We start from the raw sequence: 27218 nt of genomic DNA, 5'->3' as shown, positions 1-27218 counted from the left end.
AAGGGGTCAGCGGAAGCATGTTAGGTGGATGAGTAACAAAGGTGTCTGAGCAGAAGTGAGCAGTTGCTGTGTAAGGTAGAGCCAAAAGAATAAGTAGAATGGATAGACCATGGGGCTGTGCTAAGTACTCCAAGTATAAAAGTTCCCTATCATACGCCATTATAATGTGTAATAATTTATGTGGCTTTATTTAACCACTATTTCTAATTTTTCCTTTCTCTTTCTATAGTATATCATTCTTGTCATAGCGAAGAGAAGTGTCCGCCTTGTACTTTCCTAACTCAGAAATGGTGCATGGGCAAACATGAGGTAAGTTTTCTCTGTCATGTTCATTATTCCAGCCAGAGATTTATTTTTATTGAATTACTTTGAGTTGTTAGTCTCATTTTTTCTCAAAATTAATACTCCCAAGAAGCAGAGGTTTGCTATTGACACTTAAAAAAAAAATTAAGGCATGCCCTATATCAGTGATGGCGAACCTATGACAGGTGTGTCAGAGGTGACAGGCGAACTCATTTTTTTGGTTGATTTTTCTTTGTTAAATGGCATTTAAATATATAAAATAAATATCAAAAATATAAGTCTTTGTTTTACTATGGTTGCAAATATCAAAAAATTTCTATATGTGACACGGCACCAGAGTTAAGTTAGGGTTTATCAAAATGCTGACACGCTGAGCTCAAAAGGTTTGCCATCATTGCCCTAGCTGGTTTTGCTCAGTGGATAGTGTCGGCCTGCAGACTGAAGGATCCAGGGTTCGATTCTGGTCAAGGGCATGTACCTTGGTAGCAGGTTCCCCAGCCCTGGTTGGGGTGTGTGCAGGAGGAACCAATCGATGTGTCTCTCTTACATCGATGTTTCTCTCTGTCTTTCCCTCTCCCTTCAACTCTCTCTAAAAATCAATGGAAAAATATCCTTGGTTGAGGATTAACAGTAAAAAATATAAAAGGAAAAGGAAAAAAGTATATAAAAGTATATTAAGGTATACTTTGCATAACTATATACTACACACACACACGAAATAACATCCTAAAGGGTAATGAGAATATAGCCAAGTCATTAGGGGAGGGGACAGCAGAGGGCACTTAATGTGCAAAAATTACCTCCAGCACCCTGGTAGTAGAGTAGGTAAGTGTTTAATGATTGGGAACTATAATCTACCAAAATACTGATTCCAAAGTGTTACAAGCATGTACACCCTAGACTTCAGAGTCCTCTTCAAAAGTGATAATTATATGTCACTGGAGTCAAAGTATGTTTCTCATTTTGAGAATTCTTGAAAGAATTTGAGTGATTATATAAAAGTAACCTTTGGTTCCCTAGGAATACAATTTCTGCATCTTTTTCCTGGAGTGAGGAATCCTAGAAGGAGGCATTTCTAAGAAAAAATGAGTTGGGAGTTACAATGGCTGATTGACTTAATTTTTTAAATGACAGAGTTGTCTAAAGTTGTGGAGACTATGAGTTAGGAGATACGAGGAGAGTTGAATATTTAATTATATGTAACAGTCCTGCCTTGGCCAGGTAGCTCAGTTGGTTAGAGTGTCATCCCAATATGCTAAGGTTGTGGGTTTGATTCCCTGGTCAAGGCACATACAAAAATCAACCAATGAATGCATAAATAAGTGGAATAACAAATCAATATCTCTCTCTCTCTCTCTCTCTCTCTCTCTCTCTTTTTTCCAAATCAATAAAAACACAACAACACACAAACAGCCCTACCAGCAGCTTGAAGCCATGGGCCATCAGTGCCCCAGCTCTCAGGATTTCTCTGTCAACTCAGTGCCCTAGGGAAAAGATTGTCTGATCCCCCAGTTGGTCACAGCATTTCAAATACTCCTAGTTATGTGGCTTCATATGCTTATTACCCACCTTGGGAAGTTTATATCCCAAGTCATACCTGGCTGTTCCCATATATCCTTTTGTATCTTAACAAGCATTATTAAATAAGGTTCATATTTGTTTTTTAACTAAACTTTCAGACTTTGAAAAGTCGCCTAATTTTTTTCAGATAAAAATTACTTTTTGAAAAAAATGTTCTTGTCCAGCCAGCATGGTTCAGTGGTTGAGCATCGACCTGTGAATCGTGCCCAGGTTGTGAGCTTGATCCCCAGTGTGGGGCGTGCAGAAGGCAGCTTTCTCTTCATCATTGATGTTTCTATCTCTCCTACCCTCTCTGAAAACAATAAAAATATTTTTTTTCAAAAAAAAAGAAAAGATGTTCTTTTTGAAAGTTTAGAAATGTTTAGATAGAAAGTTAAAACTCACCCCAAATCCCACATGGAGATGAAAAAAATCTGACTACTTCCTTCTCTCCTAGTTACGAAGCAACATCCCGTGTCACCTGGTTGATATCTCTTGCGGATTACCCTGCAGTGCTGCGCTACCGTGTGGGATGCACAGGTGTCAGAGACTCTGTCACAAAGGAGAGTGTCTTGTGGATGAGGCTTGCAAGCAGCCCTGCACCACCCCCAGAGCTGACTGTGGCCACCCCTGCATGGCACCCTGCCACCTCAGCTCACCCTGCCCCGTGACTGCTTGCAAAGCCAAGGTGTGTATTCCCAGCTCCAGGTGCAGCATAGACTCTGGTTCTCAGGCTGCTAATGAGTCTAGAACTGCCTGTAGCGGCGCCTGGGCATGCATCCTTATCAGAGGTCATTGGTTGCAAGAAACTGCAAGTTAAGTTAGCAAGAGAAAGGTGGAATAAATTGCATAGATTTCTGTCGGCCCACCTTGAAATGGCCTTTTAAATATATAAAGGTCTGTTTTGTGCAAGATGTTTTGCTAGGTGTTGGGACTATACCAGTGAATGGGAGACACATGATCCCTTCAATTAGATGGGTCAGATAATTAATTACTCAATTAATTATGATTGGTGTCAAGAAGGAGTATTACACCCGTGTAGAGGGAGCTGTGAGAGTATGTGAGAAGGGGGCTAACATGGTCTGAGGGATTAAGCAAGGCCCCCCTGAGGACGTGAAAGCAGTGGGATGAGGAATAGTTGGTTAGACCTTGACTGGTTCTGGGTCAGATGTGTGTCTCTGGTTCAGTGGTAAAAACTCCATTCTAGGCCTGTCCTTTCAGGTGGGGTTAAGGATAAGAGTAGTTCCCAGAAAGGGGCATCTCAGCTATCACTTAGATTGCAGTGAGGCTAACTTCCTCCATCTCGGAGGGCAGCCACTCACTGTCTCTCTCTTTGCCGTGGTTTGATTTGAGAGAGGCTTTAAAAGGGAAAGCTGCCTATTCACATGGTTGCCATGTACTAAATGTCTCTCCTTGTTAATCTTCTTTCAGATTGAGCTGCAGTGTGAATGTGGACGAAGAAAAGAGATCATGATTTGCTCTGAAGCATCCAGTACTTATCAAAGGTTAGTGCTACCTAAATGGTAACAATTGGTGGATCTAAGTAAAGGGAATACACATGTTTATTGTAGGATCCTTGCAACTTTTGTAAAAGTTGGAAAGTTTTTAAGAAAATTTTCTTGAATTTCATTTTTCTGGTTCAAAGAAAAGGTTCTGCTTTATGTACCTTTCCTTCCTGAACTTTAATTTATAAAATAACCTCTTTATTTCTCCTCCTCCTTCTTCCTCTCTCTCTCCCTTTTGGTCTTATTACACCATGAAATCAGAAGGGAAGATGTCCTGAAGTTATTTTAATGCCCTTCCAGTTGTGGTGGCACAGCTAGGACCAAGTCCTGTGTTCTTCCCCTGGGGTGGGGGTTTCTGACCGTCTTTGTAGCCTCCAGAAATCTTGGGACCCATGTGTTCACACAGGGATCTGAGCACAGAAGGGGAAGTGTTAGGAATGGATGGTTGTGTGCCATGGATACAGAGATGTGCCATGGAGATAGGACTTTAGGAGTACGCAGACAACAGAGAGTGGCAGTGTTGGGATACCCCCAGAGTCCCAGGCATTGCCCTGGATGTTCAAGGGAGCACTGAGGAGTGGATTGTCTCATAGTGTCCTGTGGAGCTAGCTGCTAGGAATCTGATTGAGGAGATATGCCATCAGCATGTAAGTAGTTTATAATAGATGGGTTTCCAGGTCACACAAATTGTTGAGTGATAGATATGCCTTGAAAGAAGTCTTCTGTGTGCCTAGTACAGTGATGGCGAACCTTTTGAGCTCGGTATGTCAGCATTTTGAAAAACCCTAACTTAACTCTGGTGCCGTGTCACATATAGAAATTTTTTGATATTTGCAACCATAGTAAAACAAAGACTTATATTTTTGATATTCATTTTATATATTTAAATGCCATTTAACAAAGAAAAATCAACCAAAAAAATGAGTTCGTGTGTCACCTCTGACACACGTGTCAAAGGTTCGCCATCACTGAGCTAGTATGAGGAAGTTCTTGTGAAACTGCAATGCCTTTTCTTACCTTTCTTTTTTATACTTCAGAATAGCTGCTATTTCCATGGCCTCTAAAATAACAGACATGCAGCTTGGAGATTCAGTGGAGATCAGCAAGTTAATTACTAAGAAGGAAATTCACCAAGCCAGGTAATTTTTTTTTTTTTAATCTTCACCCGAGAATATTTTTCCATTGATTTTTAGAGATAGTGGAAGAGAGAGGGAAGGACAGAGAGAAATCTTGATTTGAGAGAAACACATCAATTGGTTGCTTCCTGCATGCGCACCAACCAGGGCGTGGGCCAGGGCCCAGGCCGGGGAGGAGCCCTTGACCCCGGGACCCTTTGGTCTGCAAGCCAGCACTCTATCCACTGAGCCAAACTGGCTAGAGCAAGCCAGGTAATTTAAAAATGTGTGGCTATGCCTTCTTTCTCCTATTAGGCTTAATTTCCAAAGGGCCAGAACAATTCATTTCTCAGTACCTCACAGAAAAGCCATGTACACAAAGGTATTCAACAAACCTTTGATATTAAGAGTTACACACAATCCAATCCAATGAATTCTACTCAGTGTATAGCTGAGCCTAGAAGAGACTTTTCCAGGCCTCACTCCAGCCAGTAGCCAAAGGAAGCAGAGGCGCAGATGTGTTTAGCCCGACCCACTCGAGAACAGAGAACCAGAGTGGTAGCTGTGTCAGGAGGTGGAGGTGGGGCTGTCAGAGGGATACTGGGAGCATTTTTGAGGACTGAGCAGGCAGGGGACACTCTGAGGCCCTTCTGAGGATTTCTCAACTTTCATAACTCAGAGGCCTGCCCACCCGTCCTTGACAAGGACCTCATCCAGCCATCCTCTGGCCTAGAGTCTGCTCTGTTTCCAGGTTGACTAATAACTAAGATCTTACTACTAGCTAGAAACTGTGAAACCTGTGCCCTGACTTTATTTTTTTTCATTTACTTCCCAAGGCTGGAATGTGATGAGGAGTGTTCAGCTTTAGAAAGGAAAAAGTAAGTAATGTCAACTGCTGTTCTCCTAATTGTCCTTAAGCTCTGTGAAACTACTGGGAGGAAGCAACCCTTCAACATTCACTCGCTCCTGCTCTGCGTATTTTCCTGCTATTGGACAGCAAGAGAAATTTGATCATCAAGAATTGAAGTATCTAAGGATAAAGTACTTAACGCGATTTCAGCATATTTCTGAAACATGAGCTCGTATGGTTTTGGGCACGGTATAAACATCACATGCACAGCATGCTTATCCATGACTAGCAGACTTCCTGATTCCACTGGAGAAAAGAGGCTTAAAATTATTTTTTTTTTGAGGCTTAAAATTTTTTAGTGAACTTACATGTTGAAGTATAATATATATGTAGAAGATCAGAAGTACATAGATCAGTGAGTCATCACAAAGTAAATACAGTGTTATAATCAGCACCATGTCAAGAAATGGAAAATTGCCAGAATCCTCTCTGTACTCCACAGAGATATATAACCTCTTATTCTGACTTCTGACACTTTAGGTTAGTTTTGTCTGTTTTTGAAATTTATATAAATGATGAAATCATATAGCTTGCATTAGTTTTGTCTGGCTTCTTTCATTACATTTGTGACATTCATTCCTGTTGTTGCATCTAGCAGTACTTTGTTCATTTTCATTCCCACTTATTTTATTGTATCAATATATCATAATCTTTTCTACCATTAATAGATATCTGTGTTATCAGCATTGGGCTATTATAAATAATGTTCTGTAAAAAAATTCTTGTTTTGGTGCATACATGTATTTGTTTCTATTGAATATAAACCTAGGAGTAGAATTGCTTATTAACCCTTTGAGTGCCAACCAATATCCTAGGAACTATGCTAAAATTGCCAAGGCATTTTTGCTGATTTTACAGCAGTTTAAGAAAAAAATTATGAATCGCAAGTAAATGAAGTTACATATTCAAAAACTTAAGGAAACCTTTACTACATTTTGTTTTCATCTTTGACATATATTGTTTGCTGATTGTATTATAAAATACTAGTAGAAAAAAAATTTGAACAAAACATATAATGTTAAAGTGCTCCCGGCACTTTTGGCGAAAGACAGAAGGAGCGAGATTGCGCTCCCCGGCACTCTAGGGATTAATAGGGTATGCATATGTTCAGCTCTATTCAGTTCTGCCAAACAGTGTCCAAAATGGTTGTACCAATTACACTCTCACCAGCAGGGTCATAGTTCTTATTGCTCCTTTTTTTTTTTTTTTTTTTAAATTCTCACCTGAGAATATTTTTTTTTCATTGATTTTTAGAGAGTGGAAGGGAGGGAGGAGGGGGAGAGAGAGGGAAACATTGATGTGAGAGAGACATATCAACTGGTTGCCTCCCACATGTGCCCAACCAGGACATGGAATCTAACCTGCAACCGAGGTACGTGCCCTTGACCCTTGGTTCGAGGGCCAACGCTCTAACCACTGAGGAAAACTGGCCAGGGCTGCTCTACATTTTTGTTAGCTCCTAGAATTGTCAGTATTTTTACTTTAATCCATTCCTCATGGATGTGTAGCCTGCTGTTAATGAGCTTTTAACTTATATTTACCTGATGACCAGTGAGATTGAGAACCTTTTCCTATGTTTATTAGTCATTTGGATGTTGTCTTTTATGAAGTGCCTACTCAAGTCTTTTACATAGTTTTAAGTTGTGTTGTCTGGCTTTTTTCGTATTGTTTAGTAGGAGTTCTTTATATATTTTGGATATGAGACCTTTGTTGGTTTTATATATTGTATTTTTTCATACTTCCTGCCTTTTCGCTCTCTTCATGGTATCTTGATAAACAGAAGTTTCTCTTTTTTTAAAAAATATATTTTATTGATTTTTTACAGAGAGGAAGGGAGAGGGTTAGAGAGTTAGAAACATTGATGAGAGAAAAACATCGATCAGCTGCCTCCTGCACACCCCCTACTAGGATGTGCCTGCAACCAAGGTACATGCCCTTGACCAGAATCGAACCTGGGACCCTTCAGTCTGCAGGCTGACGCTCTATCCACTGAGCCAAACTGGTTAGGGCAAACAGAAGTTTCTAATGTTAAGGTAGTCCAGTTTATCAGTCTTTTCCTTAATGAGTAGGGCTTTTTATGTCCTATTTAAGAAATATTTGTCTTTCTCCGGTCATGATGACATTCTTTGTTACTGTCTAGAAGCTATATTATTTTACCTTTAACATTTAGAGCTATGGTTGACCTAGACTGATTTTATGATCATGGTATATGAGGAGGGATGGTCATGACTCAGTGTTTTTTCATATGAATATTCATTTGACCAGTACCATTTAACAAGACATTCTTTTTTCAGTGCTCTGTAGTGCTACCTTTATTTTATTTAATGAGGGATGAGGTTTAAGTAAATTTCGGGATATACATAGTTAGAAGATTACGCATTATTAAAACAGTATGTGTGAAAACTAAACAGTAATATGAGAAAAGCTAATCACATAATGATAGGGGAGAAAAAGAGGCAAAGTTTTATATGCACTGATTGCATTGTATTTATTGGGAGGGAAATGTACAAAAATGCAGTGCTTATGTTGTTAACAGGATTATTTTCCAGACTTCTATAATGTGATGTTAATTTTAATATTTATAGGTCTACTTAATGTTTAGGTGAAACCTCATCCCTCATTGACCGTTTCCAGTACTCTCAAACCCCCAGCCTTCTTTTCACCAAAAAATCTAAGTCCCCAATGTTATCTTATCCTGTGGCTTGCTTGGACCCACATAGATCTGTCTTGTTTATTTTCTTCTGTGAAGACAATACTATATTTTGTCCCAAGTTGTTATTATTCTTTCCTTAATAATCGGGTTTACCAAAATGAGATCATCCTATATAATAAAAGCGTAGTATGCAAATTGTCCTGGTCAAATTCCCAGGAGGTCTTCTGGGAGTTGGACCAGGGGGCGGGGCCATCAGGGGGAAGGGAGGGCGGCCGGCAGCTGCTAAGGACCCTACCAGTGCACACATTTCATGCATGCACTGGGCCTCTAGTTAATGTATAAAGAACTTGGGACATGGTGAGCACTTTGTGTTACTGTAAGATAGTTTCCCCCTCCTTTCCTTTTATTTACATATTCTTCTCTTATTTTTAGGCAGTTAGCAGAGGCATTTCATATCAGTGATGATTCTGATCCTTTCAATGTACGTTCTTCAGCATCAAAATTTAGTGACAGTTTGAAAGAAGATGCCAGGTATGTAACTTGTTACTGACTTTCTTGATTGTGGCTTATAAGAATGTTTGGTCTTTTAAGATAGAACTAATATGTACTCCTGTGATTGAGCGAGTTAAAGTTTATGTATCTGTTACAGGATATTATATGATGTTTAATAAAAATCCTTCTCTTGGTTTCTCAGAACTATCCCTTGAAGAATTGAACTTGGTGTGTGTGTGTGTGTGTGTGTGTGTGTGTCCCCATCCGTGTGTCCCCTATGGCAGGTGTTTGGGCCTTCTCAGGGCTGGACTAGCCTAAACACTGGCCAAATGCCAACTCTGTCCACCCAGGTCTCAGTCACATGGGGCCTCACTTGGGCAGTAACAGCTCTTATTGTCCACTTATCTCCTAGCACTCTGATGGCTATTTCTTCTTCCATCTTCTCCTTTCTCATATTTGTTTTCTCTTTCTTAGTTCAGTCATAATCAACATTCTGTTATCTGACAATTCCTGACCTCTGCAGTTTTTTTGCTCACATTGTCCATTATAGTTCATTTAGTTCGCTTACCCCTGTCCCCACTTTATAGGCAGAAAGGGTGGGCAGGAGGGATTTTCAAAGAGTAGAAACAGATGAAGTTAACTGTCGTGATTTCTCATTTCAGGAAGGACCTAAAGTTTGTCAGTGACGTTGAGAAGGAAATGAAAGCCCTTGTGGAAGCCGTGGATAAGGTTGAAGTCAAAACATACCATTGGACATATCTCTGAGGCCAGCTTGATAAAAAATCAAGTCCCAGAAACACTCTTGGTATAGAGTAGTTGTAGAAAAGTCACAACTTCCTTTTAAGGATTCTTGCCTTTCCCAAAAGCCCAGCCATAATAATATCCACAGAACCCCTGTCCTGGTTTAGGAAAGATATCTGCAGTAAAATTACATGTAAATAAACATCCTAGTTCATTGCCTAAGGGTGGGTGAAGAAACCTGGACAAGGGCTTTCAATAGTGATAGTTGAAAGACTATGTGAGATACTTAGGGAGACGTGCTGGGCCCTCTGAAGGGCTGTTGTATAATAGGACACACTAGTTCTTTATTACTCCAAAAGCAGAAAAGAAATCCTTGGGTAAAAGTAAAAAGATGGCTGACTAGAGCTGAAGAGTAACGGCATAGACTTTTTTAGGAGTCTCAGGCGTGTGAGGCCTCACCCAGCCGGCAAGGCTCAGTGTTTGAGTGTCGACCTATGAACCAGGAGGTCACCGTTTGATTCCCAGTCAGGGCACATGCCTGGGTTGCGGGCTTGATCCCCAGTGTGGGGCATGCAGGAGGCAGCCAATGATTCTCTCTCATCGATGTTTCTATCTCTTCATCTCCCTTTCTCTGAAATCAATTAAAAAAAATTTTTTTTTAAAAGAGAGACTGAGGCCTCTCTCCTGAAGGCAGCCAGGGATGTTGAGGAGGTAGCTTAAGCAAAAGAAGTCTTTAGTCAGAAGCAGCCAGCTACACAGTGGCTTCCTCTTCATTCAGTGGGGATTCAGAGTGAGGATGAGATGCTTTAGCTTCATATCTAATGAAGTTTTCCTTCCCACCATCTGTCTTGCCCCCTTCCATTCCTCCCTTTGTTCTCACTTCCCAGCAGGATACTAACACAAAGGAGGAAATGGAATAATTGTTCCTCTTCTAATTAGGAAACCTGAGCAAATGTATTTTTCTTTTTTCTTTTTAGTATGTTTTTATTGATTTCAGAGAAGAAGGAAGAGAGAGAGATCAAAACATCAATGAAGAGAGAGAATCATTGATTGGCTGCCTCCTGCATGGCTGCCCGTGAAGTCAAGCCTGCAACCCAGGCATGTTCCCTGAATGGGAATCTGTGACCTCCTGGTTCATAGGTCGATGCTCAACCACTGAGCCACACTGGTTGGGCCTGAGCAAATGTATTTTTCTGCTTGGGTGTCTGTATCTGCATATAAATGATTTTTACTGCAGAAGGTACTTTTTTAGGAAGTGAGATTTTCTTGTTTTGTAAGTCTTATATTTATTTAGTCATTTCTTGGGATTATCACCCTCTCCACACTTATAGGCCTCCTCAGGAGAAGCCAATCACTGTCTAAGTCTTAGTTCACTTACCTTTGTCCCTCACCTAGGCAGCTACTACTGTGTGGCTGACAGTAGATGAAGTGCATCAGCCCTCATCCTCCCAAACTGCTGTCCTTGTTTGGCAGTCAGTGAAGTGCTGTGCACTGTAGGCCTCTAAAACTCAGCTGCCTCTCTATTGACCCAGGCTGTTCTGGTGTGGGGGGAAGGCACTTTGTAAGCGTATTTGGACTCCAAGATAATTTATCACTCATTCTCTTTTCCCGTAATATAGGGAAAGAACAATAAGAAGAGCCACTTCTTCCCTCCCATGAACAGAGACCATCGCCGGATCATCCACGAACTGGCCCAAGTGTACGGCCTGGAGAGCGTGAGCTATGACAGTGAACCGAAGCGCAATGTCGTAGTCATTGCAGTCAGGTGGGTTGGTCTTGCCATCATAGGAGGAACTGCTTGGTGGAGCAAACTGGACCCGGGAAGCAGTCTGTCAGTGTTTGCTTTCCTACTTCCTCTCCTGGAAGAACAGTTCTCCTTTGGGACAGCCACTCTGAGGTGATCTAAAAGTCCATTCAGAGAGCCAAAGCTTCAATCCACAGAACAGACCCACCTAAAGAATACAAGCCTCACGTCTGCCCAGATCCACATCGGTCACGGGAAGCAGCATTCCTCAGGCTGAGGGAGCAGACCCTGAGGGCGTGGGTTGGGGGCCTGCTCATCACATCTGTCCCTTTTTCCCTTCTGGCATGATGGAAACAGAAAGAATGCTGCACTGTGACTCAGCATTTGCCATTAGAGGAAACGGGGGCAGTAATGTGTGACACAGGAGGGGACAAGGAGGATCTAGGATTAAGTGTGAGATGAGAAAAAGCAGGTAACCGGTGGTGGAAGGGACGAGGGTTAAATGAAGGTGACCATGCCTGAGCGGAGACAGTCATATCAGAGAGTGCTCAGCAACATCATAGCGTCATGGACGGGATTTCTAGCTGTCTGCCTGTCTCCACAAAAAATTCTCACTTCTTAATATTTTGTGTTCTTTTATCAGAGGGAAGTCTGTTTGTCCAACTACCACGTTGACAAGTGTACTTGAAAAGGAAATGCAGGCACGGCCTCCACCCCCAATTCCTCATCACAGACAGTCAGACAAGTAAGGATTGTTCAGCTGCTTTCCAAAGGGTCCTGGCTGTTCAGAGAAGCTAGCAGGGCTGAGCTATCCTGGGCTGCCCCAGCCATTGGTGGCTTCTTCAGGCCTGGCCTTGGGGTTCCATGTTCAAATATATAAGGTTTCACTGGATGTCAGACACATTTATCATGCCAGAGAGGTTCCCATTTGATGTTTGCTATGCCCACTTCCCCTCAAGGAAGGTCAGTTATGATGTCATTTCCATGGTGTAGCTGGAGACACTGGAAAGTGGATTCAGCCTGTCACACCAGATGATTGAGGAACATCATGCAGTTTACAACAGTTACTCTGGATGGAAGTAAGATTGGTGTGGGGGGTTGGCAGGAAAGAGGGGGTCTTTCATGTTTTGCTCTACTTTCATACGATTTGAGTCATTTTTACAACAAAAACATGCATTCATAATTTAAAGAGAAAAGAAAAAGAAAAAAGGAAAACCACATTGGCAAGCAACAGCAAGTCTGCCAGGTGTTCTCTCAGGAGCAAGGAGAACACTGTCCCTCCCCATCTCCCTGGCAGAGGGAGGCTGGCTGCCTTACTGTGATGAAGCAGTGTTGTTGAAAGTTGCTCTGAAACCCATAGGGCTCCTGCTGCTGTTCTGGCCTTCCACACAGAAGCCCTGGCAGTACCTCCTACACAAAACCTCTGGGAGCATGGGTAGAGCAGTTTATAGGGTCAACATAAGGGTCATAGCAACCGCTGTTCCCCTGGGACAGATAGAGCAGCTGGGTGTTGCCCGTTGGACACAGCCCCAGCAGGAGCGTCTGGGGCCATGTAGCCCCCAGTGTCAGTCCCGATCATCACTGGGAAGTAGGTGGCCTACATTCCAGTCAGCGCAGATTGCGGTCTACATGGGCAGTGGTTTTGGAAACAGGTGGAGTATTTTACATACTATTCCACAGCCGCCTCCAGTACCACCTGGGCATAACCATGTGTAGTCATTGGCCTGTTTATGCCATGCTGTCTCCCCCCCCCCCCCCCGCTCCCCTCCCCCCGGCCTTTGCTTGCTTAATTTTTTTTTTTCAAATATATTTTATTGATTTTTTACAGAGAGGAAGGGAGAGAGACAGAGAGTTAGAAACATCGATGAGAGAGAAACATCGATCAGCTGCCTCCTGCACACCCCCCACTGGGGATGTGCCCGCAACCCAGGCACATGCCCTTGACCAGAATCGAACCTGGGACCTTTCAGTCCACAGGCCGACGCTCCATCCACTGAGCCAAACCGGTTTCGGCTGCTTGCTTAATTTTTATATAAAACTGTGTTCTTGAAAATTTTTAGAATAGAGAAAATAGTATTAATATAATAAACCCCCATGCACCCATCACCAAATTTCTGCTCATGCAGACCCTGCTATCTTTTTTTTTTTTAAATATATTTTTATTGGTTTCAGAGAGGAAGGAAGAGGGAAAGAAAGACAGAAACATCATGATGAGAATCATTGATCAGTTGCCTCCTGCATGCCCCCTACTCAGGATCAAGCCCGCAACACAGGCATGTGCTCTTGACAGGAATCGAACCTGGGACTCTTCAGTCCACAGGCCGACACTTTGTCCATTGAGCCAAACCAGCTAGGGCTCTGTTATCAGAGTTTCACAAATGATAAATCACCCAATCCTTAACTTTCTAAAGACCTGAATCTGGGTTCCCCCAGAAAGAAAAGATGGATTATTCTTTGTTTGCTTTTCAGGAATCCTGGGAGCAATAATTTACAGAAGATAGAAAAGGAGGCTGTAATTGACTACTTTGATGTCCAGGACTGAGAAGCTCAAGATGCACTTAGATGAAAGAATGATTAGGTGGGGATTCATTTGCCAGCAGATAAATCATGCTTATTCCCAACTTCCTGGTGGACTTACAGCCTCTCATACTGTCTTATATTGATACGTTCAAAGCATGAGTGTGTCAGAAATCCCCTGTCCTCTGATCCCTCTGTATGAAGTGTCTTTGTGCAGCCAGATGCTGGCTGCACAGTCACTAGAGATTCAGTCATGTATTTGCAGAAGCTCCTCACACCTTCACTGTGATTGCTCAGAGGCTTAGACATTGGACTTGATTTGGACAAACCAGAATATTAGCCTGAAACCCCCTTTATGACACTTAGTCATAGCCTCAGTTATCCCAGTTATCCATCCATCTCCTGAAAATGCCTGCGACATTAGATGTACCTTGCTTTCTTAATCCAGATTGATCACAGACACAAGCAGACTTCTCAGTTTGAAATATCAAACATTGAATTTGATACACTATATCCAGAATCACATGTGTTGTGTTGAACCCAGCTATCTTATGTCAGTCTTTTGCCAAAAACTGTCATAGATATATCTAGTTGAGCTTATTTTAATGGTTCTCAGTACTATTAGTTCTAGACCTAGCAGAGAAGTTGGGTGGCTTTAAAGAATTCCATGTTTTAGACTCCAGGGAGCACCTCATACCACATCACTGAGCGTGTCTGGTGACAGTCACTTCAGCGATCCACCATGATGGCCGAGAACAAGCTCCTCCTGCCACGTTCACACTGTGGCCTCAATGTGTGACCAGAGTAGCCCCAGCACCTTCTCTCTGGTTGAGAAAGAGTCTCAGGTAGACTTATCTTGCCTGTGTTGCTTTCTCCCAGGCCTTCAGCAGCCATATTAGCTCTCCCTATGTCTGAGCGCTGAACTTCTGTTTGAATAGTCAGAAAAGTATGTGGACAGTCCAGGGCTTATCCCAGCAGCCCCTGGAGGCGTACTTTAAGCTCCTTTAAGGCAGGTGCATTACCAGTTTGGCCCTCCCCCTTGGCACCCTCAGCACAGAGGCCAAACTTCCAACTTCCTTCTGCTCCAAAACAAGCCACAAGCCCAGATCAACAGGAGATTTGAGAAATGACTTTACAAAACTAGCACTTAATTTTCACAGAGCAGGGCTAGCCTTTGGTCCAACCCAGACAATCTGCCTTGAAAAGCATCAGGTACAGCTGTGGGAACAGAAAATTGGAGGAAAGAGATGATCTATAAAACCACCTTATGTGGGCCCATTTAGCACAGGTTCAGTGGCCCTATACCCAACAGGAAGCCCACAGGCATTTGTTACATCTTTTAATCAATGGGTTTAGTGGGTGAACTGTATATTGAGAGCATCTCAGAATCAGCAGGAGGCAGGAAACCTGATTTCAGATTCCAGCTGTCATATAACAACTTGCCAGTTGGTGGAATGGAGGTATCAAACTACCTCACCAGGGTGGTGGTGATTAAATGAGATAACATAGGTAGAGGTACCTAACCTATCATAGGTGCTGAACATTTATAAAAATTATACTTGATATCTGGAAAATATGTCAGCATCTTTAGTCTCCATAATACTAGCCAAGTAAAAGGTTAGAGTGCTGAGCATGCCTCTTCAGGTGAATACTTGTGTGCCTACTTAGCACCAGCCTTGTACTAGGGCTGTGGGGAGCAGATGTGGCCTGTTCTTTAGTTAGTAATCCAGTAGGGGACACATACCTGAATATATATAGTGGAATGGGTTGGTCTGGCAGAAATCGTTCATTAGTCTTATTAAAAGCTGAAGTGTTATACAAGGAGTTTTTTGTGGATGGTAGGACTAGGTTAGCTTTCATGTTGGGGGAAGGACCTCTGGTGAGGAAGAGAAACAGGAGGAAGCATTTGAGCTGCTTCTAGAGATAGCAGACTGCCCTATGGAGGAGAAGTATGCCAAGTGAAGGTAAAGGGCATGAGGCAAGCCCAGGTGTATGGCTTGTGGTGGGTTTGAGGAAGGGATCTCCCAGAGTGGGCAGACAACTGGAAGTACAGGTGATGAAGCTGAAAGTGTAGGCTGGTCAACTTGAGAGCCATGGGGGATTCTAAGAGAACAGCTTGGCTGGATTCATGATCTAGAGCTGGAGCCAGCAAACATTTTCTGTAAAGGGCCAGATAGTAAATATTTGAGGCTTAGAACTGTAGTTTCTGTTGCAGCTACCATTGTACAACTCTGCCATTGTAGTGTGAAAGCAGCCACAGACAATACACAAGTGAGTATTAGAACTCCATTCTAATAACAATTTTATAAAATCAGAATCGCATGTCATTTTTATGTCACAACATATTGTTCCTTTGCCTAACCTTTTAAAAATGTGAAAACTATTGTTAGCTTGTGGGTTGTACAAAAACAACAGATGTGGCCATGGACTTTGTTTGCCAAGGAATAACAGGTAAGAGGCCCAGCTGAGAGCTCTGGGAGCGATCCAAGTGAGAGGATAAGGGTGGTGGGAACTGGTGCTGCAAAGAGGGAAGAGATTTCAGGAGATCCAGGAGGTAGGATAGGGTGCCGGGGAGCAGCAGGGAGCCGGCCCCCGCATCGCCAAAGTGACCCCAGATCCCCTCAGCAAAAAGAAGCTGCTTCTCATTCTCCATTGAGCAGTGGCTTTGGACAAGACCACATGAATGTGGACCAAAGGAAAAGATATTCCTCCACCCCATACATAGAGCCTGTGGGGACCAAGACTCCACGCTTACTCCCCAAGAATCGGGTGTATTTTTGCTCCCCCCTCTAGCCCCACACTCTCCAGCAGGAGTTTGCTTGTGGGGCCAGAGCTTTCCAGAAATCAAGTTCTTATCTCTGGAATTCCCTCTGGCAGAGCTGACTCCTCTCAATAGTGGTGCCCGCCTGGCGTGCAGTAGGGGGTTGTGTGTGGGACTGGAGATGAAAGCAGCCCTCCAGGTTGCAGGTCTGTTTGAAGCACCCCTGGATGGTGTCCTGGACAGGACCAGCCAGGCCTCAGCGGGGAGGGAGGGGCGGTGTTAGGTCTTGTGAGGGAGGTGCAAAGTTTCAAACCAAAGGTCCTGAGATTTAGGTTTGGCATGTCCTTCCCACATGGTGCCTGTCTTTGTGCTTCATGCCTAAAAGCCTGGAGTCTATTCTCTAAGGAGAACCTGCTGCTGTGCCACCTCTGCCACACTCATCAGGCAAATTCTCCCAAACTCCCCACATGACCCCAGCACAGATGTCCCCTACCATCTCTCGAGGCCTTTTAGAGCTCACAATTCCCCAGGGCATTCTCTAAGCCCATCCAGCCCCTGTCTACAAAGGCCCTGACCGAAGGAACAAGGCTCCATGGGATCTCACTTGTGTGTGCCAAGCCAGGACTGGATATCCAGGCCTTGGGTTTCCCAACATAGAGCTGCCCTAGGCCAGGAGGGGCCTGAGTCTTTAGGATAAGGTGCATCATCTTTCCCAAACAATTGCCTGGGCATATTCCCAGTGGCTCGGGCTGCCCTCACCACAGGCTTCATGCTGCACAGCCTCCTGGGAGACCTGGGTGCAGAGAGCCCAGCTGAACTGCTAGGATGCCCAGTTGGCTGCCTCAGCTCTGTGTGACTCCAGGCATTTTGCTTCCAGTGTTTGGGCATTGGTCTCCCCATCTGGCGGGTGGGTAATAGTTCCTCCTTGTACACTGCCCAGAGCCATTGGGAGGGTCATGGAGAGACAGGGTCTTAGAGGTTGGAGAGTCTGCCAGTGTCATTTGGCATCTCAGCACGGTCACATCTCTGGAGCCTGTCCCAGGACTGTCTCAAGTGCAGCTCAGTTAGAGGGAAGGAACAGAGCAGTCGCAAAGTTGCTCTGATAGGGGCTGAGGCTTTCAGACGCACACACACCCCCTTACCCCACACACACCCCAAGTCTGACACCTGGGTGAAGAAGTCAGAAGTCCTTATGTACCCACACTTTCCCAAGTATCTCTTCTGAGCTCATAATATGCACTAAGCATAGTGTTCATATTTTACTCCTCAAAGCCCCATGAGGTAGCTATTCTTATTATCCCCATTTCACTAGTATACTCTGAGTAGTGGGGTAACCCAAGATCACTCAGTTAACAACTGGAAATCTAATATTCCTGCTAGGTCTGACTCCAAGACCTGTGTCCTCTCCACTACACAGAGCAGTGGCAGCTCACACTGGAGGCCCTGAGATTGCATGACCCATGAGGTCAAGACAAGAAAGTTTACACTGTACAAATGCTGAGAACACCAGCAACTCCCCCGCCCACAACAGAGGGGTTTTCCTATAATGGCCACGAGAGGGCAGTATATATCCTCAGCCTGGGGATGGTGTGGGGGAGTGTTTTACACTTTGCCTCATGAAAACTCTTTAAAACTTTTTAGAAGAGTTTATTAGCTTGAATGTATCACGTTTTCATTTTTTAATTTGTTTTTTATTCTTGAGAGTGTTACAGATGTCCCCCACCCCCCACCCCTTTTTTTTTGCTAACTCCCACCCTACTCCAGGCCTTCACAGCACTATTATCTGTGTCCATTGGCTATGCATACATTCATATAAATTCTTTGGTTAATCTCCACACCCCCACCACCTTCCCTCTGAAATCTATCAGTCTGTTCCGTGCATCCATGTCTCTGGACCTTTTTGTTCATCAGTTTATTTTGTTCATTAGATTCTACATATAAGTGAGATCATGTGATATTTGTCTTTCTCTGAGTGGCTTATTTTGCTTAGCATAATATTCTCCAAGTCTATCCATACTGTTGCAAAGGGTAAGAGATCCTTCTTTTTATATCCATGTAGTATTCCATTGTGTAAATGTACCACAGCTTTTTTATACATTCATCTACTGATGGGCACTTAGCTGTTTCCAGATCTAGCTATTGTAAATAATGCTGCTATGAACATAGGGGTGCATATGTTCTTGCTGATTGGTGTTTCTGGTTTCTTGGGATATATTCCCAGAAGTGGGATCTCTAGGTCAAATGGCAGTTCCATTTTTAATATTTTGAGGAAACCTGCATACTGTTTCCACAATGACTGTACTGGTCTGCATTCCCACCAGTAGTGTACTGTGGTCCTTTTCTGCACATCCTCACCAGCACTTACTGTTTGTTGATTTATTGATAGTAGCCATTCTGGCAGGTGTGAGATGATATCTCATTGTAGTTTTAATTTGCATCTCTCTGATAATTAGCGATATTGAGCATTTTTTCATGTCTCTTGGCCATCTGTATGTTCTCTGGAGATTATCTGTTTAGGTCCTTTGCCCATTTTAAAATTGGATTGTCTTCCTTTGTTGAGTTATATGAGTTCTTTATATATTTTGGAAATTAACCCCTTATCAGATGTATCATTGGCAAGTATGTTCTCCCATACAGTAGGTTCCCTTTTCATTTTGATGGTGGCTTCTTTTGCTGTGTAGAAGCTTTTTGGTTTGATGTAGTCCCATTTGTTTATTGTTTTACTTTATTTCTCTTGCCCTAGGAGATATATCAGCAAAAATTCTGTTAAGTGAGATGTAAGTGATTTTATTGTTTATGTTTTCTTCTAGGATGTTTATGGTTTTAGTCACATACATATATCCTTACATTTAAGTATTTTACCCATTTTGAGTTTATTCTTCTATCTGGGTAAGTTAGTGGTCTAGTTTCATTACTTAGCATGTACCTGTCCAATTTTCCCAACACCATTTATTTGAAAAGACTGTTTCTACTCCATTGTATGCTCTTGCCTCCTTTGTCAAATACTAATTGACAATAATGATATGGGTCGATTACTTGGGTCTCTGATTTATATGCCTGTTCTTGTGCCAGTACCAGGCTGTTTTTTATTACAGTGGCTTTGTAGTATAGTTTGATATAATGCTTCCACTTTTTCGTATCTTCCTCTTTTTCTTATTTCGGTGTCCTATAGTTTTCTGAGTAGGTCTTTTACTTCCTTGATTAAGGTATCTTATTTTTGTTGTTACACTGGTAAATGGGATTAATTTTTTAGTTTCTCTTTCTGAAAGTTCATTATTAGGGTATAAAAATGTCATCGATTTCTGGATGTTAGTTTTCTATCCTGCTACTTTGTTAAATTCATTTATTAAATCTACGAGTTTTTTGATGGAGTCTTTAGAGTTTTCTATATACAATATTATGTCATCTACAAATGATAGTTTTACTTCCTCCTTTCCAATTTGTATGCCTTTTATTTTTTCTCCTTGTTTGATCAGTGTGGGTAGGACTTCCAGTATTATGTTGAATAAGAGTGGTGAAAGCAGACATCCCTGTCTTTTCCTGTTCTTAAGGGAAACGCTTTTAGTTTTTGCCCATGTGATGTTAGCTATAGGGTTGTCATATATGGCCTTTATTATGTTCAAGTATGTTCCCTCTATTACCTCTTTGCTGAGAGTTTTTATCAGAAATGGGGGTTGGATTTTGTCAAATGCTTTTTCTGCCTCAATTGATATGATCATATGATTTTTGTCTTCCAGTCTGTTTATGTGATGTGTCACATTTATTGATTTATTAACATTGTACTGCCTTGCATCCCCAGAATAAATCCCACTTGCTCATAGAATATGATATTTTTAATGTATTGCTGGATCTGATTTGCTAATATTTTATTGAGGATTTTAGCATCTATGTTCATCAGGGAATGACCTGTAATTTTCTTTCTTTGTAGTGTCTTTATCTGGCTTTGGAATTAGGTTAATGCTGGTCTTGTGAAAAGAGCTTGGAAGTCTTCCCTTTTGAAATTTTTGGAATAGTTTGAGGACAATACAAGTAGGTATTAGTTCTTTGAGTGTTTGGTAAAACTCCCCTGTGAAGCCATCCGGTCCAGGACTTCTGTTTGCTGAGAGTTTTTTTAAATTACTGTTTCAATTTCATTAGTAGTTATGGGCCTGTTTAGGTTTTCTGATTCTTCCTGAGTTTTGGGAGATTTTATGTTTCCAAAAATTTGTCCATTTTACCCAGGTTGTCCAGTTTGTTGGCATATAGTTGTGTAGTATTTTCTTACAATCATTTGCATTTCTGTGGTGTCAGTTGTTATTTCACCTCTTTCATTTCTGATTTTATTTATTTGGATCCTCTTTCTTGCAGAGAGAACCAGTATTTAAAAAAAAAAAAAGCCAGCTGGTGTGGCTCAGTGGTTGAGGTCACTGGTTTGATTATTGGTTGTGGCACATGCCCAGGTTGTGGGCTCGATCCCCAGTAGGGCGCATGCAGGAGGCAGCTGATGGATGTTTCCCTCTCATCAATGTTTCCTTTTTTCTCAGGTCAAAAACTCTGAAGTTACTCTGTAAAAAATCAATTAAAAAATTTTTTAAAACTCTGAAGTTATACCTGCCTCCTTACAGGCTGTAAGGGAATGAATAAGGGAGAGAGTACCAGGGCCCTTAAGGCTACTGGAAGACAGGGCAGGGAAGTAAATGATAAGCTATAGCTCATATTTTGAAAGGATCATTCCAGGTGCTGTAGAGCTGAGTTAGAGCAAGGGAAGAGCCTGGGAGACCAGTCAGAAAACCACTGCTATCATATAAGTAAGAGGTGACAGTGGCTCAAACCTGGGGTGGTGAGAAATGGTAACACCTATAGGATTTGCTGGTAGCTGCAAAGTGGGGTATGAGAGGAGGAAGGTATAGTTTCAAAGTTCGGTTTTTTAAATATATTTTATTTATTTTTTACAGAGAGGAAGGGAGAGGGATAGAGAGTTAGAAACATCTATGAGAGAGAAACATCGATCAGCTGCCTCCTGCACACTCCCTACTGGGGATGTGCCCGCAACCAAGGTACATGCCCTTGACTGGAATCGAACCTGGGACCCTTCAGTCCGCAGGCCGACACTCCATCCACTGAGCCAAACCGGTCAGGGCAACTTCAAAGTTTTGACCTGAGTAATGGAAAGATGAATTTGCCATTGACTGAAACAGGAAACAGTGTGGGAAGAGCAGGCTTGGGAGAAGAATATCTGTCCAGTAGGTGGTTGTACATGGGAGGCCACAGATAATGCCTGGATACAGAATTGGGATGGAAATCTAATTTTGGCAGCTGTTGGCATAGAATGGTATTTAAAGGTTAGTGAGATCATGTTGGGCTGGGGTGCGGAGGTGGTTGTGAAAGCGAAGGGTTCTGAGAACTGTGCCCTGGGCACCTTACAATCTACAGGGCAGCAAGCTACAGACAGGGCAAGAGTCAGAGATTCCCAGAACCAGAGCTGAAACTGGAACTAAGTGGAGTCCTGTGGGGTGAGGGTCTCTGGGATTTTCTTCCAAGTTTCCTAGGAGAGTGTGGGCTTCTCTTGCCCTGACTCATCTGAACCTCCTGAGGCCCCAGGACACAATTCATTTAAGGCCCTAGAGTATTCAGGCTCCAGATCCAGGGGACATCATAGAGCTTGGGTGCCTCCTTCCCTTTGGCCTCCTCCTCTCTTAAACATAGGTGCTCCACAGGGCTTCATCATCCCTCCCTGATCCACCATCTGCAAGCTTTCAAATGCCACCCTGGGCTTCAAAGCTCTCTCTCTAGCTCAGGCCCATATCTTCCCTGAATGTCCCACAGGCCCCTGCAATCTAGCATGTCCAACCTTCAGACTGTTTCCTGGTACGTCCACCACCTATCCAGTTTTCCTAACCCTAGTAATGGACCTCCCTTAGTTCATATTCTCTAATATCTCTTCACTTGGGGCCAGAAGCCAGGACACAGGCAAGGGAATGTGGGGTGTTGGGTATGGGGTGTGGGGAAGGCAAGAACACATTCTTGCTGGCCCTAGCCGGGCTGTTGTAGGGAGCTGTAGTGACCCCCATGTGAGGAATCCTTATCGGTCAGCAGGTATGTGGTTGAGTCCCTGAAGGACTCAAAGGTGCAACTGTAGATTTATTGGCCTCATCTTTGTGCCTGGGTATGCCTGGCCCTAAGCTGTGTGTCTTCTCTCTCAGTCCCTGAGCCTACAGCCCCCACTCACCCAGGTCCTCCTGCCCTTGGCTCCTGAGCACAGACACAAGGGGAGACCATGAAGTCTGGAAAACTCTACTTGGCCTTGCCCTAGTCAGTTTGGCTCAGTGGATAGAGCATCAGCCTGGGGACTGAAGGGTCCTGGGTTGCAGCTCGATCCCCAGTAGGGGGCATGCAGGAGACAGCCAGTCAATGATTCTCTCTCATTGATGTTTCTATCTCTCCCTCTCCCTTCCTCTCTGAAATCAATAAAAAATAAAAATAAAAAAAACTCGGCCTTCAACCTTGCTCCATCACCATGGATTACAAAACTGAAACCTGAAGCACCTTACTCCTCTGAGCCTCATTATCCCACTTTACAGATGAGGAAACTGAAGCCCAAGAGGTTCAATGACCTGCCAAAGTTTGATGAGGGGCACTTGAGTGTTTGGGGGGATTTATGCATTTGTGTGGTTCTTATTGTTGTTTTTAGTGTTATTTTAACTGTACCTGTATGTAATATGCATGTTTACAGACTGCATTCCACTATATTTAAAAAACAAACAAAAACTAGCCAAGGTTGCCGTGGCCAGTGTGGCTCAGTTGGTAGGAGTGTCATCCCATACACACTGAAAGGTTGTGGGTTCAATCCCCAGCCCTGGTCAGGGTGCATGATCAGTAGTTCTCACATTGATTTTTCTCTCCCTCTCTCTATAAAAATTAATGAAAATGTCCTCAGGTGAGGATTTTTAAAAAAAACAACTAGCCAAGATCATATCAATAAGGACTAAAATCCCTACTCTCTACCCCTTACTGAGCCAATCTCCCCAGGCCTCAGTTTCCTTGGATATGAGATGGGCATGATGGCATGAGATCTATAAGAAGGTTTAGAGTGACAACAAACACACTCCCTACATGCCAGGCATAGCTCATTTTGTCATCCCAGCAGCCCTATGGGGTGGGAACTGTAATTGTCCTGTCTTACCTAAGATCATACAGCTAGTGAGAAGCAGAGCTAGTATTTTGATCCAGGTGTACTGGCCTTTTTCTGTGCTCTTAGGTGCCGTAGGCTGGTCTCTGTGGTGCACAGGAGGTCTGGGCTCATGGCTGTTCCCACTCCAGAGTCAGCATAGAGGTGGGTAAGGAGCCGAGGTCAGATTTGGGCTCTGAGTGGTCATAGCCTCCTCCTCCTGAGAGTTTTCGCACCCCAGCCTGGCCTGAGATGGCTACTCCCACCCCTTCCAGGGCTGCAAAACCCCACCCAAGGGACAGACCAGCCAGACCAGGGTGCTACCTGTGGGTGCCTCTCCCCTAGAGGCCCTGAGTGGGGGTGGGAGAACAGGCTGGACAAGGGAGTAAGGGCTCTTCCCAAAGCCAGGACCACTAGGCTGAGCAGCAAACCTTTATCTGCAAAGCTCTGGAGAGGCCTGGTCTAGAGCTAGTAGTTCTTTCTGCCCCACCTCTGTCCCCCTCTACAGCCTCAGCTGGGATAGGGCATGGGGTGGGTAGGGAACTAGTATAACATGAGGCTTCCAAGTTCTGGAAGAAGTTAGAGCTGGGGGGCTCCCCAGACACCAACAGATTGAGGCCTCATTGTACAGATAGGGAAATCAAGGCCCAGGGAAGGGAGGGGATCCTTTCCGTGTCACACATCCAGCCCATACTGGGCCTGGGAGTGGAGCCAGGACTCCCACGGCTCATGTCCTAGCTTGGCTCCCAGAGCTGCACGGGTATGTTTCCTGGGTCCAGCCAGGGAGTAGTTACAGGAGGGATTCCGTGTGTGTGTGTGTGTGTGTGTGTGTGCGCGCGCTCCTGAGAGAGAGGAGAACCCAGATAAGAAACCACAGGCACCATGATACCTGCCCCCCCCCCCCCCCCCAATCCTGCTTTCTTTCCTATCCTGTCCTTCCTTTCTTCCTCCCTGCAGTGAAACCTGCCTCTCTCCTCCAGGGACCTCCCTCGCCCTCTACCCTAAGCCTTGGTCTCACCTCTCCTCTAAGCCTGGCCTCAGTTTATCCTATCCCTCTTCTTTGACCTCATTTTCTTTCACCCCCCCGCCCCTCCCCATGCCAGCAGTGGCCCCTCCATGTTCCCACCTCAGAACCTTAGCACTGGCTCTTTCCTCAGCCTGGCGTGCTCTTCCTCTGTGTCCGTATGGCTCACTTCCTCACCCCCTTCAGGTTTTACTCAGAGTAACCTCAGTGAGGCCTGTCTTTATACCCACACACTTCCTATCCCCATTTCCTGCTTTTCCTTCTAACACGTTTTGCACGGAATATCAGCTCTAATGAGAACAAGGACTTTTGTGAATCTTCTTTGTTCCTGTATCCTCAGCACTGCAATGGTGTCCAGCATGCTATAGGCTTTCAGCCAACATCTGCCAAGGGAATGAAAGGGGTCTGTGCTCTACTGAAGTGCTCTGTGATGGGTCAGGCTCATCTAGCTTGACATTGGGATCAGAATCTGCAGGATGTTATGGCAACAGGCCTAGAGCAGGTCTGTGGCAGAGCAGTGGACAGTAGGCAGGGGTTCTGGAGGACCCACTGGCTGCCTTGGCTCTGAGACCATCTCCCAGGGACATAAAGATGCCAGAAGGCTGAAGTAGTCAGTGAGGGACAGAGGAGGGTAGCAACCAGAACCCTGGGGCCCATATATGCCTCTCCTACCTGTGACTGAGGCCTTATGGTTATGCTGCTCTGAACCACCAGGAATTAGAAAGGCCACTCTCCTCGTGTTCACAGAGCCACTGAGGTTCAGAGAGGAGAAGAGAGACTTATCCAGGGTCACAGGGGGAAGCAGCTGGCTGGGACTTCCAGCTGTGGGCCCTTCCCTGTGGCCCCCAGGCCTGTTCCCTGGTTAAGCTCTCCACTCTGGGATGTCAGACATACCTCTCTCCTTTCTCCCTGGGTCCCCTATAGTCTTCCCACCACCTATTCTCATGCTATAGCCATTTTTCATCTTTTAAAATACATGAAACCCATGTAGGTGTATATATCAGCTATATATTAAAAAGCACAATCATCTAACCCATAAATTTTTCCCAACTCCAAAACTAGAAAATTATTAATAGCTTGCACCACCCCTGTGCTCCTCCCCATCTCATCTCCCATTTCTATAATCCTATATCCCTGGAAGAATCATTCCCTCCCCCTCCCCGCTTTTTTAAAGTAGTTTTATCATGTGTTTGCTCCAAGAATATGTTACTTTTGCATGTTTGTCAACAGTCTAACTGGTGTCATACTGTATACAGTCTACTGCGTTGCTTTTTATGCCTCCAAAATATTTCCTTGTTGCAGGTAGCTATTGTGCCTTAGTTTTTATTTATGTATCAAACCTGTTGTATGTGACTGTAGTGCAATGTACCTATCTATTCCCATGTAGATGGACATTTGGATTGTTTCCAATGCCCCCTGACCATCCACTCTGTGGCCCCTTTCAGCCAAATCTCCTGAGGTGCCCACTGCACACCTCTCAGCCTCCTCCTGGCTGTGCTCCTAAGATCCTGCTCACTGACCCTTTCACTCTCCCATGGCCCCAGCTATATCCACACACCCACAACTTTTTCAATCTCATTCTTCAACTCTTTTTTGAACTCCAGACTATACAAAAGACATAATTGTTTATTGAGCACTTACTATGTGCCAAGCACTATTCTCAGCATTATATATGTTTTATTCCATTGAATATCCACAGCAATGCAAATGGTAGGTAATAATAACATAACAAAAACCAAGTCCCAGAGAGGTTGAGTAACTTGCCCAAGACTACACATCTCTTGCCCTTCACGTCCCATAGACAACTCCAGCTCAACATGTCCACCATATAACTTGTCATCTTCCTTTCCAAACCAGTTCCCTCCCAGGCTCTGCTCTCAGCGGAGACATCTCCAGTGTCACAGGCCCAAGCCAGAAACTGAAAGTAAGACCTGGCTCCTGCCTTGTCCTCACCCACTCCTTCATCCAGTGCCAGCCCAAGTCCTAGTTATTAAGCAAAACCCTTCTCACCCACCAGCACTGACCTATTAGGTGCGCTGCTGCTCCTCTCGGATTATTGCCTCTCACCATACTTGCTTGCAGGCCCCAATATCTCCCTTTTCCACCAACCTGCACACAGCAGCTCAGGAGGACTTTCTAAATCTCTTCTCTCCGTGTCCCCACCTCCAGAAGAAAGCCCAGCCTCCTCTGCCCCCTGTCCCCTCAATCTGTAAAGTGCAGCAGCCAACCCCTGAAAGGATACACCCCAATTCTGCAGTATCTCCTCTGGGAAGCCATCCTTGGCTTCAGCTTTGAGGCCAGACTGTGAGCCCTCTATGAGCCCCACAGTCTCCATGTAGCCCCCTCTCCACCCCTTAGCTCTTGACTCCTGTCCCCATTAGACTGTGTTTCTCGAAGGCAAAGACCCAGCCTCCTCCACTCAAGGCCTGCACACAGGAGGTACTCAATAATTGCTGAAAGGATAAACACACAAGCAATGATGGGAACCATGGATAATGCTGCCTTCTGAATCCCAGAAAGTAGGATGATTCCTGTCTGGCCCCAGAGTTGGTGTCTCCTGGCTGCCCTACCTCCATCCAACTTCTGGGCCTATCCTCTTGAACTCCATGAGGCCTTTTCCTGTCTCTACACCTTTTAGAAGGATTTGCCTCTCTGCATCTTCTTTTCTAGCTCTGGAGTTTCTTAACGTGGGACAGCTCTGACACCAGGAATAAGGAAGAGGATTCTAACCCCTTACATACTTTCC

The 27218-nt window shown here is 44.1% G+C and overlaps 1 protein-coding gene across 6 annotated transcripts in view; it reads left to right on the top strand.

Annotated features, from left to right (window-relative positions):
- NFX1 (nuclear transcription factor, X-box binding 1) overlaps positions 1 to 27218 on the top strand; it is a 76824-nt gene that overhangs the window by 42130 nt on the left and 7476 nt on the right. For 4 of the 6 annotated variants that reach the window (XM_070431358.1, XM_070431357.1, XM_070431356.1 and 1 more), the window contains 10 exons: positions 230 to 309; positions 2321 to 2551; positions 3295 to 3368; positions 4406 to 4507; positions 5320 to 5361; positions 8479 to 8577; positions 9201 to 9267; positions 10899 to 11044; positions 11667 to 11768; positions 13493 to 13644. In XM_070431358.1, the coding sequence (XP_070287459.1) occupies positions 230 to 309; positions 2321 to 2551; positions 3295 to 3368; positions 4406 to 4507; positions 5320 to 5361; positions 8479 to 8577; positions 9201 to 9267; positions 10899 to 11044; positions 11667 to 11768; positions 13493 to 13565 (1016 nt within the window). In that variant the 3' untranslated portion in view covers positions 13566 to 13644. Of the gene's footprint in view, positions 1 to 229; positions 310 to 2320; positions 2552 to 3294; positions 3369 to 4405; positions 4508 to 5319; positions 5362 to 8478; positions 8578 to 9200; positions 9268 to 10898; positions 11045 to 11666; positions 11769 to 12016; positions 12103 to 13492; positions 13645 to 27218 lie in introns of those variants that run through there. The other 2 variants (XM_070431355.1, XM_070431354.1) reach the window with 2 other exon arrangements.

Source organism: Myotis yumanensis, unplaced genomic scaffold, assembly GCF_028538775.1.
Source record: "Myotis yumanensis isolate MYYU_CA2020_CCGP unplaced genomic scaffold, mMyoYum1.0.hap1 SCAF_12, whole genome shotgun sequence".
Taxonomy (NCBI): domain Eukaryota; kingdom Metazoa; phylum Chordata; class Mammalia; order Chiroptera; family Vespertilionidae; genus Myotis; species Myotis yumanensis.
Note: the sequence above shows the minus strand (reverse complement) of the source record. Positions and strands in the feature narration are given on the sequence as shown.